At 43.8% G+C, this 19,648-nt stretch overlaps 1 protein-coding gene across 1 annotated transcript in view; it reads left to right on the top strand.

Moving 5' to 3' along the window:
• Window positions 1-5,647: 5,647 nt before the first annotated feature.
• Window positions 5,648-19,648, top strand: part of SCN8A (sodium voltage-gated channel alpha subunit 8) — a 48,776-nt gene continuing 34,775 nt past the window's right edge. Inside the window, exons 1-5 of the mRNA XM_026084972.1 lie at window positions 5,648-5,974; window positions 13,429-13,547; window positions 15,609-15,698; window positions 15,918-16,046; window positions 18,290-18,381. Of these exons, the coding sequence (XP_025940757.1) occupies window positions 5,702-5,974; window positions 13,429-13,547; window positions 15,609-15,698; window positions 15,918-16,046; window positions 18,290-18,381 (703 nt within the window). The 5' untranslated portion in view covers window positions 5,648-5,701. The remainder of the gene's footprint in view (window positions 5,975-13,428; window positions 13,548-15,608; window positions 15,699-15,917; window positions 16,047-18,289; window positions 18,382-19,648) is intronic.

The raw sequence follows: 19,648 nt of genomic DNA on the forward strand, positions 1-19,648 counted from the left end.
ACCCACAGTACTAGCTCTTAAGTTTTTCAGTTCTTTATTAAAGCCTCTTTAAATGTTACAATTAGTATATTTAATACTTTTCTGTTGCTTTGGGTTGCTGCTGTGCTCCTGTCTCCTCCACCCAGCTCTGTGCATTTTTGTCACATGGCAGCTTTTCTAAGGGAAAGGTTTCCACCTGCATCTCCGCCAGTTACATTGTCCTGCACTTTTATCCATGAAGTTGGCCTGTTCTAGACTCGCAGAATTTACCGCAGGGGGAGAAGATTTGCTGGTTCTTTTGAATGCCATTTCCAGCCACAGATTCTCTCATACACAGATTTTTTTTTCATTTTGATTCCAGGTGTTTTAGGGTCTCATCCAGTCGTATTTCAGAGGATTATTCATCTATACTGATGTCGTCTTTTCTGCCCCAACCCTGCATGTTCAAATCAAAACCCATGTGTCTCTATGTGGGTTATATAAAAATTCTTATAGAAAGGCTCTTTTTTGAAGGAACTGAAACATACACTGTGAATGACTGAATCTTGCAAATTAATATGCGAAGAAATGTGTTAAAGCAAAGATATTGCTTCAAAAGTGTTTTTCAATTTATTTTGACAATCAGCTTTAATAATTTATTAGAGTATTTCATAATGCACCAGTAAGTGGACTGCTGGGAACATTTGTAAAAAATAATTAATTCTTAGTAAGTGAACACCTCAGTACAGCATTTTTTGGGGTGTAAAATCTTTGATCTTTGAAGAATATGTGTGTAAATAGGCAGTTAGGCCCCAGGTGTTTCTATGCRTTAAACTCCAGGTGCCTGGGACAAATTTCTGACTCCCCTGAAGTCATCGTGAATTGCACTGCTGATCCCCAACAACAGCATTTCATTCCCGATGTGGTCRTCCGTAGCTGGGAAAAGCATGTACACTTTTCTCTGATTCCAGCCCGATAGGCAGCCTTTGTCACAATTTTTTAAAAGTTTCTGTTGGAGGTTGAAGAATTGCATTGCGGAAAGCGTTGCCTTTGCCAAAACGAATTCTAGCACCTATTCTCACCAATTTCTGTGTATCCCGGCAAGGCTTTGCTCATCTGTAAAAAGAAGCGGCTAGTTTTCTAGGCTGAAGAAACCCGTGCGGAGCGGACGAGGCTGCGCTCCGGCGGCCCAGGCGTGCCGTGGCCGAGGTGCTCGGAGCCGGTGTTGAGGGAGGCGAGCGCAAGCCGCTTGGCTCCCCGGACACCGCCCGCGAAATAGGCCTGGGGCCCGCGAGAGTCCCAGTGCTTGTGATCTGCTTCCAGTTCTGCCACTGATTTCTGGGTGATCTTGGACATGTTATTTTCCCTTTCTATGTCCGTCTCTGCAGAGAAACTTTTTTTTTTTTTTTGCTTAAATTGAGAGCTCTTCAGGATGACGACAGTTTAATGTTTGTTCAATCAGCGAACACGTGGATATGGACTGATTTTAGTAAAGATCTTTAAACGTTACTGTTATGTTAAAAAAGAGCAAAGAATTAGGTAATACTTGGTGCTTTTTAAATACCCTCTAATAACTACTAYGTGGGATGCGCAAAAAGGAAAAGGAATGAAATCAGCTCATCCTTTTGGCTGCGCTTCCTCTACAAGCCCCTACAGCAGCAATGGAGTTTTACTGGAATAAGCAGATTGGACTCTGAATTCACCCAAGAAGCAGATGCCCTGAGATGCTCTCTCTGTGCGGCTGGGTTTTGTGRGGATTTTGTTTGTTTGTTTGTTTTTAGTGGATGCTTTTGCGCTTTCCACTCAGTTCCTCGTTTTCCCTTCTCCAGAAGAGATACCTGAGCCCTCCCTTGGTGGGTGCTGAGGGAGGCTTAAGAAATGCTCTTGGATCCTTGGGTGAAAAATTGTTGCTGTTGCTGGGGTTTTCTCGTCTTCCATGTGGATTGCTCCGCAGATGCCGTTTTAAGCACTGCTCCTGGTTGCACGGTGGCGTAGGTCCTGCTCCGCACGTGCTGCGGCGAGCCCGGGCAGCTTGGCACGGCCGTGTGGCTAGGGCGTCCCGGCTTCCTTGGCCATGCGGTTTTTGTAACGAACCTAGCTCTCTGAAACATCCCGCGGAAGTGGGGTCTGATGGTGCTGAGTAAAAGGGAAGGGGTGAGCATTGGCTGTTGGAGCTGCAAAGCATAAAAACTGCTACGTGGGTCTGGTTTAAGGAATTAAGTAAATAGCCCATTCCTATCCTTTCAATTTATATCCTGATTCTGTCTATAATCTTAATGTGGGATAATTTACTGGGAAAACAAGTTAAGGCAGGCAAGAAAATCCCAAGAAATGAGAATGCCGGATCAGCATTATGTATTGATATTGAGCAAGTAACAGATCTGGGAGTAAATACCAGCTACTGAAACAAAAGCAATTGCGTCTTTTAAGTCCGGCAGCAGAACAGGCTAGCACCTATGTGTAAATAGAGAACAAGCAGCAGGAGGCAAACTTCTTCCGTACAGTATCAGAGTGTCTCGTGATTTATTAACGGACAGAGTCCTTGCAAACACTTTTGAGGGAGAGAAATATTTACAGTAGCGCACTGCGAGTCAGAGTTGAAACRTCCCGGCAAACAAAGAGCACGTGGGGATCTGCCCCAGAGGGGGATAAAAGAGCCCCACGTCGTCACCCTGAGCTGGGGACACGGGGGCCCAGCGTCGTATGCAGTCGTGCACCGGATTTGGAGGGTTTTTTTTTTTTTAAAGGGCCACTTCGATTGGTTGGTTGCTTCCAGTTCCCGGTTGTGTAATTGTGCATACAAATAAGGCATCCATTTGTGCCTTCGGGTTTTTTTTTTCCTTTTTTATGCTCCTGTGTCCCTGAGCTACTTTGGTTTCTAAATTCAGGCCTTACATATTTATCTGTGCCATTCAATTAGACCACATCCCCAATGCTGCTATATAGTTTCACAGTATGTGGGAAATTTGGTAATTAAATGCATGCAAATGCTGCAAGAATAGAATAAATTAATTTTTCCTTAATATCAGCAGGCTCTTCTGTGATGTTTCTGGAGATAATGTAACCAAGATATTGGCTTTTCTTTTCCCTTCTTCCCATCTTTTTGAGTTTTTATTATTATTACTCTAGAAATATCTGTTAAAGTTTACATGAAAAGAATTCCAACTCGGGCTACGCTGTGTTGTTACATAAGGAGGAAAATCCGTACTTAGGTTTCTTTGGATATGCAAATAAAACCYGAGCTGGAAAGAGTGTTTAAGTTCTATAGGTGTGGTGCGGTCTGGGTTTTACATGCAAACCGGCACCTCCATAAAGTCTGTAAATGGCGATATCACAGCTAGAGTGAAGCAATAAGCTGGAATCACTTGGAGGGTTACTTTGCACCTGATACTTTGTGTTTTGGAAATACCCTGGGTACCGTATTGAAGGCTGGGATCTGCACGTCTTTTAAAAAAGATAACTCAGGTCATTTCCATGATGCATTTGTTTTGAAATCCACTGAAATCCGTGCAAAGTTGGTGATTCTAAGTCAAGTTTGCAAAGTCACATTACTTCTATATAAATAGCTCCTACAGGCCTCAGGAAGGATCAGGAAGGCCAGTAGGAATCCAGTGGCAGGAGGAACAGCGCGTACGTGTGTCGGGGAGAGTCCTGCCCCAAATGTCTTTCACTGAAAGAGGAGGGGCCGAGCGGGGGACTGTGTCGTGGGGAAGGGGAGGAAGGAAGGAGTCATCCCGCTGCCTTGCCCCGATAGCCGCCTCCGGCTGTTCCGGGAGCCCACGGCACTGCGGGCACGCCGGGCGGGAGGGAAGGCATGGAGGAGCTTTGAAGACGTGTCCACCAGCAAGGGTTTGAGCGCGCCCTGAAGGAGCCTGTTTCTTTTTGTCTTGCACCTCTCCCCCAACGCCTTGGCGCAGCTCCCGAGACGTTCGGTGCAAGCCTTGGAGGGCGTCTGTCGCTAAAGCTGGGCGGATGGGTCCCAGCCGGTCGTTATGGGTAGGAGTGTCCCTCCCTCGCCTCCGTTTTGGTGAAGTCCCTGGATTTGGTGAACTCTTGCCAGGCTGATACATGTAGTCCTCAAAGCCAAGGGCCGGAAAGGCTGTTGGTGGCTAACTTCACGCTAGAATAGCTGAATCTTAATGATTCGGTCCTGTACGGATTGTAGGTTTCAAGGAATTCGAAAGTCGTTCTTCATTCAGAGAGCCAAAATCTTTAATACATGTTACGAGGCTGTGTGTGTCTGTTAGATTAAAAAGATCTGACRTTACTGATAACCTTTTTTCTTTAAATACGGGGTCTTAGCCTGCATGCATAGCTTTTAGTCTTTCTGTGCCATATACTCCATGGCTCTTTTGTCTTTCCTCGGAAGTTGCCTGCCAGCTCCTTGTGTGGGTTAGTCCCCGAAGCGCCGGGCAGTGTCAGGGCTCCGTTGTATTCCAGCCTGCAGTACTGCAGTGCTGTTGCATCAGTGCAGGATTTCTGTAATTCCTCTCCTCCCGCGGCCTCTTCCTGTAGTGCGAAAAGCTCGACGAGGTAACAGCATCTCGGCGTTGCAATATATTCTGGTTGCTGCTTCTCCAGCAAGAGCTTGGCACAAGGTGCCGAGCTGCAGAGGGTTTGTGGGCGTGCTGGATTCGGATAAACTGATTCCCCGGCAGGGTTTCTCCTTTGCAGGAGCCAGGGGGGCAGTGCTAGGTGCCCTTTGTAGGGACGGTGTAAAACCCTGGGAAAGGTCCGTGCTCCTCGCGGGCTGGAGCCCCTGCGAGGCCTTCCTAGTGCTTTTGTACCTGGTCTGCTTCCCTTTGCTTCTCTTCGTGTTCTGGTATCGTTTGCATTGCATGTGATGCAARGAAGACTCTGCATCTAACCCACGTATTACGCAAGTTTAACTTTCAAAAATTACTATTGTGCTTCATGAAAAGATTTTAAAGATTATTTAATTCCTAGGGCCTAAAATTAATAGAAACCCTGCTAATTATATGCATGTAAAATGAAAGGGTGAGATTTGACTTGCTGTAATAGAGAGCTGGCATGTTCCAAGGCAGGAAGTCCTGACGTGCATCTTGTCAGCRGGGTAGGACATGTGCTGATGCCCATCCTTCCGGACGCGGCCCAACACCTCATCCCGACCCTGGGAACAGAAAGGACTTGGAATTGTTATCTAATAAATAGCTTGTGAGAGAGCAAGGACTGGTAAAATCATTTTTGTGGGAACGTAGTGTTCTTGATAAAGTTGCTGTTCAGAAAGATTTCTTTGTGATAGACCAGAATTCCCGGCCGGAAGGTACCGGCTCAGGGGAGCCATCCGTGTGGGCGTTGGCGGTGCGGCTCTGTGCCTGCTCTTGCTTCGTTGTTAAACCTAGGTGAAAATGCCTCGACTGTGAGGCTGCGATTCCATCCCGGGGCAGAGTGGGAAGGCTTTCGAAATTCCAGATCCTGGGATATGGGAAAACAGTTCTCCACTAGCTACCCGGCACTGGGTGGTGCGGGGACTGGGAGGTCCGCTCCGTTGGGCAGTACCCGGCACCTAACTTTATTGGCGTCTGCCAGTAACTTTTATTGGGAGCTTGCCTCTCCCCGGGAGGACGGGAGGATCTCGGGCGCCCTTGGCTCTTCGGCGCTCTGTGCTTGCCTGTGTGGTTTTGCGGTGCCTGACTCTGCTCTGCCTGTGCTCTTTGCTCCCTTGCAGAGCTGACCTGCCCAGGGTGCAACATAACTAAAGAAGCTGCTGCAGGATGAAAAGATGGCAGCACGGCTGCTCGCACCACCAGGCCCTGATAGTTTTAAACCTTTCACTCCGGAGTCTCTGGCTAACATTGAGAAACGCATTGCAGAAGAAAAAAAGAAGCGTCCAAAGCAAGACAGCAGCCACCGGGATGATGATGAAGACAGCAAACCAAAACCAAACAGTGACCTTGAGGCGGGGAAGAATTTGCCTTTCATCTACGGGGACATCCCAAAAGGCCTGGTTGCTGTACCACTGGAGGACTTTGACCCTTATTATATGACCCAGAAAGTGAGTCCGCTCTGCACTAGGAAAGAAGTCACTAAGCCATCTTTTTCTTAAGAAGTTGCAGGTTTAAGTATGGTTTAAATAGAAGACAAAAAATCGAGTCTTTGGATGGGGCCTATATTTTTTTATGTATTTTTTTTCTTGATGTTTAACAGTGTTGCTCTTGTGCTTCATGTACCTTCCAAACAATTATCCAGTTTAACTAAGTTAGAGATTGTATGATTAGTCTTTTAAGCACCTGCTTGGGTGGAGATGGCAGAACAAGGTCTGGAAACTAAAAATAGATTAACTTGTACAAATGTGACAATTTTTAACCATGAGGGCAATAAGAAGGATTTCATTGAGGGGTAACGGGTTTATTGTGTAATTCATTGCTTGCACTGGATTCAGTCTGAATTTGGTCATAATGAAACAAAGGGATAGAACTGGGACAAAATCAAAGCGAGATGAATTACTTAACTCACTTTCATCTTCATAACTTTTATTTTTTTAATTGTTGTCTGGGGAATTCAGGTGATGAGTCTGGAGGCATTTGTTGATGCTGAAATTTATTAAGAAATGAAGTAGTGTCTTGAGGGAAGTGGTGAGTAAGCAAGCAGTATGCTGGAAATGGAGAGGGGGGGCATCTTGTACTGGTGAAACAGGGAAGAGTGTGATCACTGATCTTTTTTCCTAGAAGTCTAGATGACTTAAAACTGAGCTTCTTTTTTATTGCTTCATTTAATCACTTTCTTTCATAGAAACTGAATTTAAGTAAGCTAATTACTAGAAAGATATAACTCGGGCTTGGCTGTGCTTGAGAAGCTGGAGGTTTGACTGTATGTGTGACAACAATTGTGATTTTACCCAAGTTTTGAATGGTTACATGGGTGTCATGTAAAATATCAGTAAGTCATCATGGGTAACAGAATATTTTCTGACTTTGGGGAAGGCGTTTTTTGCCATGCTCAGAAAYGATTCTGTGAATTGCGGGGCGTTATTTGCATAGAGTCGCCTGGGACTGGCTGCTAAAGCCTCGTATAACTTGGAGTTCTTCGCTGCACTGACACTAGCAAATTCAGTGCTTGTTGATTGTGTCAGAGTTGCTAAGAGTGCAGGTACYGACTCGGAGCAGGGCTTCAGAATAGGCGCTTTGGGTGCGTGTTGAATACCAGGCAGAGAGGAGTTTAGGTGGATGTTATGCTTAAGGAAGAGTGTTGATGGCTGCTGTTGCTGGTGAGAAGGAAGCTTACATTATCCCTCAGAGATGTTTTATCTGTGTTAAACAAATCTGTTGTTGCCTGGCTTTGGTGTGGGCGGGCTGAGCTAGAGATATGCAGCTTAATAGCAGGTCCCAGTGTATCTTTGGCTTCGTGTGGCCACTTGCACCCAACCAGAGTAGGYGTGAAATGACACCGCAAATCCAAACAGGGTTGTTTTATGCCCTCTCTGCAGTCRCACAGCTGGATGGACAGTGCACGTGGGAGAATCGGGCCACGTGCTTTCAAGCCGTAACAGGAGAGCAGTGCCGAAAGGGTAACGGCCACTGCTGTGTCCTGAAGCATTGAGACCTGCCTTTGTTGTCTCAGTATTCCCCCAGAAACAGGAGACAGAGGTGAACCCCATTAACCCTCGTGTTTTATCAGTCTTCTGAGCTGGGAACGTTGCTTTTTTTTTTTTCCTCTAAAAATGAGAGTTTTAAAATAGCATTTTGTTTGGAGGCAAATCTGACGACATCTGTCATGTCCCCCGAAGAGAGCTGTCATTTCTGCGTGCAGCCGCTTGCAGAGTTTCTGCGAGCTCGGCGCGCCGGCCGGGCAGAGAGCCCGCGCGTGCCTTTGGCTGGCAGGGGCAGGCCGAGGTTCGGGGCTGGAGACCGGCCTGGACGGCCCTGCCAGCCTCCTACCRCTGTTCGGCAAAAGGAGCCCTTCCCTCCCCTTAGACATGGAATTAGCATTTTACTGCCTTTATTTCTTTTGCATCCACATCGGTATGGCGAGAGTTTAGATGTGTGTTACTTTTTTGCTTCTTCAAATACTCAGCGACTTCCCACAAAGAATTTTTTTTAAGGCTATTAAAAAAGGCCCTTCTCTGAATCATCAGGAATTGCGAATCTGCTTGAATCATGGGAAGTTTTCCAAGACTTTTTTTTTTTTTTTCCTTCTCTAGCATTTGCCAGAAGGCTTTGCATCATAGGTCTTTTCTTTTAAAGCTAGACATACAGCATGCATAGGAACAAATCAGCTGGTTGCTTTTCCTTGCAGTAGGACACAGTGATCTTGGTTTATCTAAGGAAACTGAAACTGCATTTTAACTGCGAAGCTGAACTTTCCAGTGGCCTGTTAACTGATATTTAAAGGAGAAACAGTGCAACCTAGAAACAGAGCCACGATACGGGGAGTYGAAACTCCTGGGTTTGGAGCCTGCCCCTGCAAGTGATACTGTTTTCTCCAAGCTGCTTTGCTCTTCTCTGCTCATTTTTTTCATTTTTGTAAAATGGGAGTAATGGCTCTTAATAGAATCAGGAAAATCCATTTACTCACAAGTAAAAGATTATGGAGCTAATTTAGCACTTTTTTGTTTTCATTTAAGTACCAGGGAGAATTTTTTCATGAACTTTTTTTGCAAATAATTTGATCATCTTCCAATTTCTGGTCTGGAGTATATGATGGAAGCATTACTGGCCCATGAAATCTAGTGTGGGCACCTGAAACATTTTAAATTAAAAAAAGAAAAAGGCAAATGCTTGCACATGAACTTCCTTGTTGACGTATGCAAAAGAAATTCATGAAAGATAACTGTGTGAACACCCCGAGCAATGAATGCAAACCAGTTGTTTGTCTTATGGGAAAATGAGCTACAGTGCAAGCATATAGTCTAAGCCAGCGGTGAATCAGAATTTGTAAGTGTGTTTTCCTAGTGCCCACTTGGCTCAAACACTTTTTACCCTGGAAGGTCTCAGAGAGTTTTGTGAAGATCTTGGAGATCTTTGGATGAAAGATTTTTGTAGAAACAGATGTTATCGCCTACTGCAGAAAGAAGTGCCAGTCACTTAGCGGYGTTGCCTCTTTCTTGTGCTCTTGAGACCTGGTGCTCTGCTTGTCTGGCAACCCGTGTCAGCAGCTGAGCAGAATGGGGAGAAACAGAACAATTCTCCACATGGAAGTGGGCTGTAGAGCAGAACATTCTTCGGTGTTTGCTTATGCAAGAGGTAAGTGTCATCCCCCTCTTCTTTTTGTGTCCACAACCTCACTAATATTTCTTTTCTTTATGGTTTTCCACCTTTTAGGCCTCTCTCCTTTCTCCTCCGTTTATGGCATCTGCTGTCACTTCTGTTGAGCAACTCTTCTTGTTCTTCTCCACCAAACATGACCATGAACAGAGCCAGGCTCTGGTCATTTTCCTTAAGTGCCTTCCATCCATCTCACTTGATTATATGAATCTGTTCTATACTTGCTACATAACAAGGCAAAGGTGCTAATGCTCCTGCAGTTTCTCCATTTAGGAGAAGTAGAAGGTCCCTGGATATTCTGAGAGGGGAGACCATATTTAAGCTTAGGTGGATTGAGCCCAGTGGGTACTGGGGTACTCTGCAGTTGCGGAAAGCAACCTACACGTCTCTGAACATCAGAGTCTGGAGTGGGATTGTCTGAGGTCACCTATAGCTCGCAGATGGGCACCTGAGGATCCTTCTAGTGTGTATGTGCCAAGAGTGACTTGCAACTTCATCAAGTCACATGCTCCATTTGGAAACAGGCCCTCCAGCCCAGAATGTCACCTTGAGTGCACAGAACTGGGAAAATTACAGGGATATGAAAGAGCAGCTCGGGGGAAGCATGTCTGACTCTAGCATGTGCTTCAAGGAGCCTTCTCCTATGACTTCTTTGTATGGCAAGGTTGTGGCCATACAAGGTCATGGTACTATGGCTAGGCTTGATGGGGAGAAGCAAAAGATCCAGGCCATCTCAAAACCAGCCCTTTATTCTCATTTCCAAAAGCGAATTGCCTTTTCCAGGCCTTGTAGGTATGATATTACTACTTCTTGCCCTCCATCCGCCCAGAGGCTTAAAAGGAGCAGGAAAAGGAAGCATACACTTGCTAGTTATCCTCCCTACTGTCCTGGTGGAGCAAAGGAAGGAGAGGGTAATCTCCTGGGCAGCCGTCTTTTCCAGTTCCCGCTGGGAGCTGCGTGGTAGGCAAGCTGGAACAGAGTCGTTCGCAGTTGTATACCTGTTCATGAGATGACAGACAGCAGCACTACTTACATCCAGTTCTTAGTGTTGCAGTAGCAAGTAGAGCTTTCTTCCTGTGATCAGGATCGCGTTATGCTGGGTATGACACAGGCCAGGAGGCAAGAGAAGCTCTGCCGCAATAGTCTAAACAGATGAAACCTGTTGGTGATGACTGAAAGGAAGAATGATCATCCCCACTTCTAGGACAGAATGAAATTCCCTGCATAGGCAGTTTCTGATGTTGGTAAACCAGATCGGTTCCTCAGTACTGCATGATGAACAATACTTATGYTTTGAAAATATATCTTTAGGGAATATAGATAGATAAAAATTGAAAACATTTCCAAAAAAAAAGCTCCAGGGGGTTTTGCTGTATTGGGCTCCAAACAAGAGTTTAAAAGAAGCACAAGATGTGGCAGATACTTTTTTTCACCCATAAGCTTTTCAGTGGTAAAGAATAAGATACTGATAAACACTAGATGTATCCCCTTTTTGGGAGGGATGGAAAAATAAATATTAAGTAATATGTTTTCTGTGTAAAAAAAGTACATCTTTATGAGGCAAAACGGACTTGAAAAATGTTTTGAAGTGACTTTTAATTCTGTGTATACCTCCTCAGCTTACAGAGGTCCCTATAAATCCGTTTTGCCTATAGCTACGTTCAGGTATCGTTCTCAGGATGCCATCGGCGAGTCATTGCTCTCTCTTGCATTGAGCAAGGCAGTCATATACCCCTGCGGGAATGCAGTCCCATATGTTCCCTGTGCTGTTCATGAAGCTGTTTTCTTCTTGAATCTTCTGCCCACTCCTCCTCGCTTTGCAGCCATCACAGACGTGCTTAATGTAAAACCTGCATGAAGCGAGCCTAGTTTYGATCCTCGTGTAACCAGAGTTCTTTTTGCCATCATTTGATCAGTTCTGCCCTACTCTCCAACAGAGCTTCTTCCATGCGTTATTTTGCAAATTGATTTACAGACTTGAATGCAGTGGTTTTAATGAGGCCTGTTCCTTAAGAGTATTTCTTTTTTGATACTATTTCTTTTTATATGAGGGATATTTTTAAAGTTCCTATAAAACATAAAATCCCAGCCAACTTTAAGCAAACTAAAATGGACAGAGCCTTTTCAACAACTGCTTAACAACAAACTGAGGCCTTCTGAAACTTCTAACAGACTTCATCTCTTCTAAGAGGACTGCAAAATGCCTTTCTCCAGGTATCGCCTTTCTCTGAGTTTTGAGCTTTGCCTCAGCAGATCTTAAAAGGGCTTAAGGATGTTCTTGGACCTGAACCAGCAAACATTTTAAGTGCATGCAGCCATTTTGAAATTGAGTTTTAATATGTCAGCAGCATAAAGAAAAAATAAGGTAAGTTTTTAAAACGCCAGACGCTTTTTTGGCTTTTCTCTTCTTCTTTCTATTTACAACGCCAAGTGGAGATTTACCCAGGGTTTTATAAGGTACACTAGGGAACTGTAGTGGCAGATCTTGGAACCATCATGATAAATGAGCGGAGCAGACTCTCATTTGTGTTACAGTCGTAGTGAGAGGCCCAGTTATGACTGGCATTGTGCAGAGGAGTAAGTTCAACAAGCATTACAGTCTGAATAGGGAAAGCCATTGCCAGGGATGGTGAGAGGAGGCTTTAAAATGAAAGGTATGTGAATTTTGAAAAGTTGGTTGTATCAGGGAAGGAGAGGCAGCTGGTTTTTCTGATGGGGTGGCCTTCGAGCACTCTGTAACCTGCAGCTTAGAAAAAGTCATGGCCTTTTACAGTATTCCTACATGCCAAGATAATTCATTCATTAATTCTTGATGCCGCAGCCGAAGAGCTGTCCAAGGTTGTCTTTAAAGTGCTCTTTGTTGGGAGGTGCATTAGTGGTTGCGCTAACTAATATTTCTCACTTAGKGCTAAACCACAACCTGATTTTGATTTCCTTTTCAAATAATTTGCTGCTCAATGGTCTAATTTAGCCAAATGAGCTAAAATATGTTGTTTCACTTGTTAGGAGGGAAATGACAAATTTCCGAAGAGGGAGTCTCCCAGGGAGGCTCAGGCGCTGCTTTGGCAGAGGGCCCTGGTGGATTCCCTCGCGTTGGACTCCCGGAGGCTCGGGGCTGTGCCAGGCGGTGGGTTAGTGCCGGGGAGCGAGCCAGCGGGGAGGTAGGCTCTACTCTGTCCCCCTGCGGGGCTCCGAGTTTCGTCCTGTCGCACCCATTCTGCAGCCCGCAGGAGGGATTGTACAACGGGAAACTGGTGCCAGGGCTTTTATTGGCTTTTATTGGCTTTTATTGGCTTTTATTGGCTTTTCAGTACACACAAATTACTTTTTTTCCTTTAACTTGAATGGTAGATGCGCTGGGTGTGCTGGTATTAGGAGACCGAGGTTCTAACTTTGCCTCTCAAGACGATTCTCCCAGTGCCATCCAGTATGCACATTCCTTACTGGGGAGATAAAATAGGGGGTCTCTGTTTTAAGGATAGTGATAGATGAGATCAGTTCTGCCTTATGTTTGCATACTTCATTTCACAGCTTCTGTAAACATTCGTGAATGTTAACAATTCTCTAATTAAAGGCAGTGAGAGCACCTGCTTGTGACTGACGCTTGCGCACCATTGCGCGATGTGTCCAACGTTACCAGCGAGCGGGGAGCCCTGGGTGTCTGGCTTGTTGAGCATGCTGGGGTTGGGCTCCACCGGTAAGGTTTTTTCCCACCTATATGTCAAAGGCTTTTGCAGGTGAGGTGCTGTCTCATCGCAACACGATGCACTGTGGGAGCTGTCCACAAGGTTTGGGAAGGAGGAATAGGTCACGGAAGCACGATGCCATAAAAATGGTCTTGTGTGTTGGGCGATGACTTGAAGCCTGGCTTCAGCTGCCAACTCGGCTCCTGAATTTGATCGTAGGGAAGCTCCTTAGCTGCTTTGGGCCTTGGTTCTCATCTATAAGAGAGGGCTAACAGGGCTTGGACCCCTGTGTAATGAGAATGCAAGCTCTTGGGTGGGAGAGTTTGCTTCTGCTCTGGGTAATGTCTAGTAAAATGGGATGGCTTGAGGAAGAATTATTAATGATGTACTGGTAGGTATGTTTTACCCTAATGGGAACTTCTTAAAGGAGAATATGCTTTAGAAAAGCAGAAAATAATCTTTTACTATTAAAGTTGTTGCTCTTTCTTGTACAATTCATACTTTGGTTTTCATGCATTAACTCTCTCTTTCTCTTTCTTTCTTTCTTTCTTTCTCTACAGACCTTTGTAGTACTAAACAGAGGGAAAACACTCTTCCGATTTAGTGCCACACCTGCCTTGTACATTTTAAGTCCTTTTAATCTGTTTAGAAGAATAGCTATTAAAATTTTGATACATTCATATCCTTTTTATTATTGAGTTATTTTGTCTTTGTTTATTGCTTGAAAAATCTCTGACCTGTTGTCTCACTGCTCCATTCAGACATTATTTATGAATTACAGTTCTGTGCCTGGTGAAGTTGGATTTGCCTTGGAGCATACGCAGAAATGTGTATTTTGAATGAAAAACATAACCCTTAGATATAGCCTATCAATTAACATTTCATTTATATTCCCTGCTAAATTGTATCTATCTGTATCAGTTCTTCCACCAATACACAGACATTGATAAGTATTGGAACAGACATGATTTAAAGTTATGCTTCCATGGAGAGGAGTCGAGCTTTAACTCGCTGCTAAAATGGTTAAACAGAATTGTTATCTGGAGAAGCAGCCAAAGATACTGTATATATAATTAGATGCTGACTAATTTCTTGCTCTTTTGGCATCTCTCAAACTTCCTTCTAATGGCAAAGCTATTCCAAAATGTTCCACTGCTGGGCTTCAGAGAGCTCTGACAGCTTCCAAAACATCACCTGCGTGTGTTATTTAAAAAGGAAGGAAAAAAAAAAAAAGACAGGAAAAAAGTGGTAGTATATTGGATGAGCTGGTTTGTCCTATTTATTTTTAGAAAGTGACTCTAAAACATCTTGTGGAAACGCATTTGTTTGTTGTTTTAGAGGCTTCTATATAATTACTTCCTGCATCTCATATGAAAAAAATTCTTTTCCATCTTTTAATGCTTCAAACTCAACCTGGGATCTAAGGCTGGGAACAGGCTCTTTTGGCTCCTGGGTTGTTTCTTGTAGACTTTCCTCCTCGCTTTGTGTGTTAGGATGCAGCTGAGAGATGCAAATGGGCCAGATTGAGACAGAGGTTTTGGCACTGGGTCTTGAGCCCTGTTCTAAAATTCGAGGCTGCTTAAATAGTTTTTTGATTTCAAACAGCTTTGGATCTGACCCTGGGTTTCACCATTCTGCTAATAATTCAGTAGTCAAAATTGACTCAAACTTCCAATTCTGAAGCTGTATCGTCCCCGCAATGCTCCTCGAATTAAATAATAAGGAACCTTTCATCTGCAGATAAGACGCACAAGATCCTTGACGCTCAGAGGGAGCAGCAGCGATTAGTAAAAAGGTGCTTTTGTGAACTCTCCCTTTCTGATAAACATGCTGACTACACGTGAAAAATCTCATTTTGGATAYACAAGTCCATAATTATTTCAGCAAACATTGAAAAGATTGGTCAGAAGCATGGTCAACCAATTTATCCAAGCCAGATATTGATTTAAAGGGACAAGGAGGAACAACTCTATTTATATCTGAAGAGTTGAAGGGATTTTATTCCCAACCAACCCTCCTTCCTCTTTCCCATAGCAGAATATATGAAAAAACATGTTGCCTTTTTTAAAAACACTTTGTTTTTTGAGTAATGTGTTTGAAATTTGTCGTCTTTTTGCTCATGCAAGTGACTGTGCATGCGACAGCGAGAGTATATGGGGAGACTCGTGTCTGTAAATTTGGTGACCAGGCCACGGCCACTAGCAGGTGGTGTCAGGTATGAAAACCTGCCTCTTTCCGTATGGAATCAGAAACGAGATAACATCTGTACCTCTGAGATGCAGGATTAATCTGTCCAGTGTGCTCCGCTTTGGAAGGACAGGTTTCATTTAAAATACTCCTTGTGCAGATTTGTGAGATTTTCTCCAAGCAAAATCCCAGGTGTCAGTGGGATGCAATGCCGCTTCCTTGCGGGATATATTAGCAGGCCATGAACTTTGATGTTATTAGGGAATTATTTGGGAAGACCTTTTCATTAAGGCCTGTGATTTTTGAACTGCTAAGAGAGAACAGAAAATAGAAAATTAAGTGAATGGCGACATAAAAGTAGTATTTACGTATAGCTGCCGCTGTTCTTGTCTCCCATGATGCAGGAAGTGTCTTGGCTCTTGGGTGTATTCCGGGAGGGATGGACTGGACACGGTTGTTCTAGAACTGTGTTGTAGTTCAGTGACCTGTCAGAGGGTGTAAGCTGATGTAAAGAGCCACGTTAGTGTCCCTTTGATCCTTGACTTTGTTCCACATTATTTAGCATGATCATTATGTGCACTATTTTGACCAACTGTGTATTCATGACTTTTAGTAACCCGCCTGAATGGTCGAAGAATGTGGAGTAAGTAATACTTTTTGTATCTTTAAGAATCTTACAGAATGTTGTTTTCTGACTGTTTGGAAATCTTTTCCTACTCGTGTTTACGTTAGCATGAACACAAGTAGTCTTTTATATCCACTTTGCTTAGACAAGAAAGTCTGTAATTTATCTTTTTTTTTCATGACCAAAATTACATTTCTACAGACTTCTCAGTACAGCTCTCTCTCCTCCTTTTAACAGGTATACATTCACTGGTATTTATACATTTGAATCACTTGTGAAAATTATTGCGAGAGGTTTCTGTATAGATGGCTTTACTTTCCTACGCGATCCATGGAACTGGCTAGATTTCAGTGTGATCATGATGGCGTAAGTTGCATTTTTAGATTATTTCAGGTATTTGTTATATGTGGGAGGGCATCAGATCTTAGGAAGAGGGTGGGTGTGTAAGGCAAAAATAAAGCAAGGAGAACTTAAGTGAATCCCCAAAAGATTTTTCTCTTAATTTTCGAAAGAAAGCTTTAGCTTGACATAGAATCACAGATCTAAAAGGCAGTTCAATGGAATTAGCAGAGCTGCTGCAAAAATAATACAGTTTTCTTAATAACTGCCTTTGTTAACGTGTGGTTTTATAATAGTGTCAAGCGTTTTAGGTTGTCTCGTGTGCCAGAGTGGCAGCTTGCTGTGTTGAACACAGGATTAGGTTAAACTCGTCTCTGCCACTCGGTCCCTCTTCAGCCAGGCCCTGCATGTTCACGTTTCCCGGGCTGCAGCTTGCGGCTACCGAACAGCTCCCAACCCGTTTCAGATGAAGATGCAGTGTCAGAAAAGGAAAGACTTTATTTTGCTTCCTCATTCTTTTCTCTCATGCTAGATCAGCTTACCTTGGTCTAAGAATGAGGAGCTCATGTGGATGTTTGAGTTGACTTCTGAAGCCGGAGGTGCAGTCTAGATTTCCGGGGGCCGCCGGGCTCTTTCCGGGCTGCCCTGACCGTTGCTTAGTCTTCCTGCCGCTGATGAAAACCAGCTGCACGTCACTGGCAGTCTGAGCTGCTGGTGGAAGAGATTCCTTTTGCTCTTTTGCATTTGTTTTGGGATGTTACAGTTGCAGATGTTTGGGCTCCCACAGTCACCCATGGCCAGTGAAAACTGAGGGCTAAACTAGGGAGGCTCCGGGTCCTAATTTTCAAGGGTTCAGAGCACTTGAATTTGTTTGCAATAAAATGCTTAAACCTTCTAAAAAGCCATGGCCTCGTGTTGGCTGGATTCTGCAGCTGAGAGTGCTGGTTTTCCTGAATATCTGCCCTTTTTCTACTTGCCTTTTAGTTGTGTATTTAAATGATATGCAGAGGGTTGTGCATTGTCCAAAGAAGGGCAAATAACTCGTAACTCGCTGACGCTTGCGTTTTGCTTTAGAATAGGCAGGGATCTGCTGTGGGCAGCATAACGTGCCTCTGTGGGGGAGGCTCCCAGGGCTGGGCGCGTAGGTCGAATTCACTGAGGATTGATTCCTTTCTTTATGTTTCTTAAATTAACCAATATCAGCATGCTGGCTTTGAAAGGCCCAAGGCACTGATACTAAATAAACATGCTAAATCTTCAGCTAATCCAGCTATATAATCTCCTTACTGCCAGTGGGGTCGCATTGCTGTGGGAGAGTTTGGCCCCGTAAACACAGAATAAAATACTTTTTTTGTCGAGGGCTAGAGCAAACCTCTGTGTTATTTAAATCTCACTAATAGAGTCCACATTTTATGAAGTGCTTGAGATGGCCTTTCTGTACCAGGAAGAATCCTGAATATAGTGCATTTCTCTGACTTTTTATACCCTATTTCTCCCCAAACAGCACAGAGGAAATATTCTATTCTCAGTTGTGATTTAAAAAAAAAAAAAACTCCATAGCTCCTAGCCTCTGTGTGTCTCAGGTTTGCCCCTCTTTAAAATGGGGATAATAGCACCTACCTGTAGCTCACAAACAGGTAGTAAAGCATAAGGATTAAAATAAAGGACAATAATAAAAGCAAAAGATGATGGTACTTTATTAAAAACATGAAGGAAAATGAAGCAAATATACCTGAAACAGTTGAATTGAGGTGATGCCACCAAGTCTCCTGGCACATTTAACAGTTTTACAATTACCTTCTTCTGTAGAGATAGCATTAAATTTTTGCGTGCTATATAGGAGAGAACGCACAGCTGGATAAGCTGGCTTGCAGCGTGAGAGACCGAAACTGTTTTCACCTTGAAACTTTCTGTCTCTCTCTCTCTCTTTTAAATGCCAATTCGCAAACATTTTAAATTAACAAGCTGTTTCCTGCAAACAGACAACTATATTCAAAGGAAGGTGACCCCAATGGTGCCATTAACTCTGGTTTAATTCTGCAGGTATATAACAGAGTTTGTAAACCTAGGCAATGTTTCAGCTCTGCGCACTTTCAGGGTTCTGAGAGCTTTGAAAACTATTTCTGTAATTCCAGGTAAGGCGGCCTCCGGTTGGTGTTAGCTGTTGGGTACAGGCCCCTGTGAGTGATGTATTGCTTTGTCTGTAGTTGTTGTTTTTTTGGTGTGTGTATTGTCATTGTGTTTTTTGTGTGTGACCTCCCTCATTGCAGATATGTCACAGAGTTTGTGGACCTTGGGAATGTCTCAGCATTGAGAACTTTCAGAGTTCTCCGAGCTTTGAAAACTATCTCTGTTATTCCAGGTGAGAAACCGTTAAGCATTAAAGGCTAGTCTTGCCTGTATCTCTTCTCCATATCTTTTCCCTCGTCCTGCATTGCTTATTTCTCAGAAATGGCACTGGGATGTTTTTGATGGGCTTTGCAGTCTGCGTAAATAGAGTTGTTTGAAATTAATATAAGGCTTCTGAGCCATCAAATTTGCTTTATTCCTGGATGAACAGTCTGCTGTTCTGTACTTTATCTCTGTATGCATACGGCTATCCAATCTCCTAAATGAAAGCCAACCCAAAAGTTTAGTTCGGTACGAGTAAAGGATCAGGTGCTACCTTCCTACTCGAGCTGAATAGTTTTGTGGTCTGTGAGTCATCCCATCAGCACCAGTGTTTCTAGAGTTGTTTTAGAAAGAAGTTTATAAAGCAAGCAAACAAAACCCAACCAAAGTGAAACCTTTCTGCCTGAGGCTGCTCCAGCAACTGGGAGTCAGGTGGGATCTGGGACAGGTTCTGTCTTCAGTAACGACGCTAAGCTTGCCTCCCTGCCTTCAGAAAGGATTGATGTTCACATTTTGAGATAGACGAAGCTAAATGGAGCATTGCCATTATCAGTCTTGCTGTTTATATTTTTTAATGGAACTGGTCATCAGATATTAATATAATAGTACGGGGCCCAAATCAAGCCAGAAGTCCCAATTCCTAGACGTGCCCATTTCACGTGGGCTTTGCAGGACSGCCATTCACAAAGCCGCTTCTGGACTTTTGCCCAGTCTGCGTGTCAAAGCGGGAGCAAAGGCTCTTCCTTTATCGTAAGAGACCGTGGAGGCACCGTGACGGGGACTGAGAATACGATTAGAAGCAAGAAACTCCTAATTCTTGTATACAAAGTGCACATGACTTGTTTAGAAAAGTCTTTTGTGGATGATTTCTCAAAAGTGCCCCTGGTTTTAAGGCTAAGCTTAAGATATTTTAAGGCTCAATTCTCACAGGTGCTAAATCCCCTGTAGCTTTCCAGCTTCTAGGTGCTTGACATATTTCAAGGTAGGCACCCAAAATAAGCAGCCACTTGGTGAGTTGTGGTCTTCTATTTCTGTGTGTTTTGTTTCCTAATGCATTAACTGATAATGGTTCTGTGGCTTTCTCAGGCTACACTTGCTTATATATTTGCCAAAAAAAGAAGTGGGAATTCTAGAAGCCCATCACTTTTATCCCCTCTCCRGACTGCTAAACCCATCAGATGTACATGGCTGTTGTGCATGATGCTCTTAAGTGGAACCTGCTTTTCTTGCACTGAATG

The sequence above is a fragment of the Apteryx rowi genome, unplaced genomic scaffold (assembly GCF_003343035.1).
Source record: "Apteryx rowi isolate R43461 unplaced genomic scaffold, aptRow1 scaffold_657, whole genome shotgun sequence".
In the NCBI taxonomy this organism is placed as follows: domain Eukaryota; kingdom Metazoa; phylum Chordata; class Aves; order Apterygiformes; family Apterygidae; genus Apteryx; species Apteryx rowi.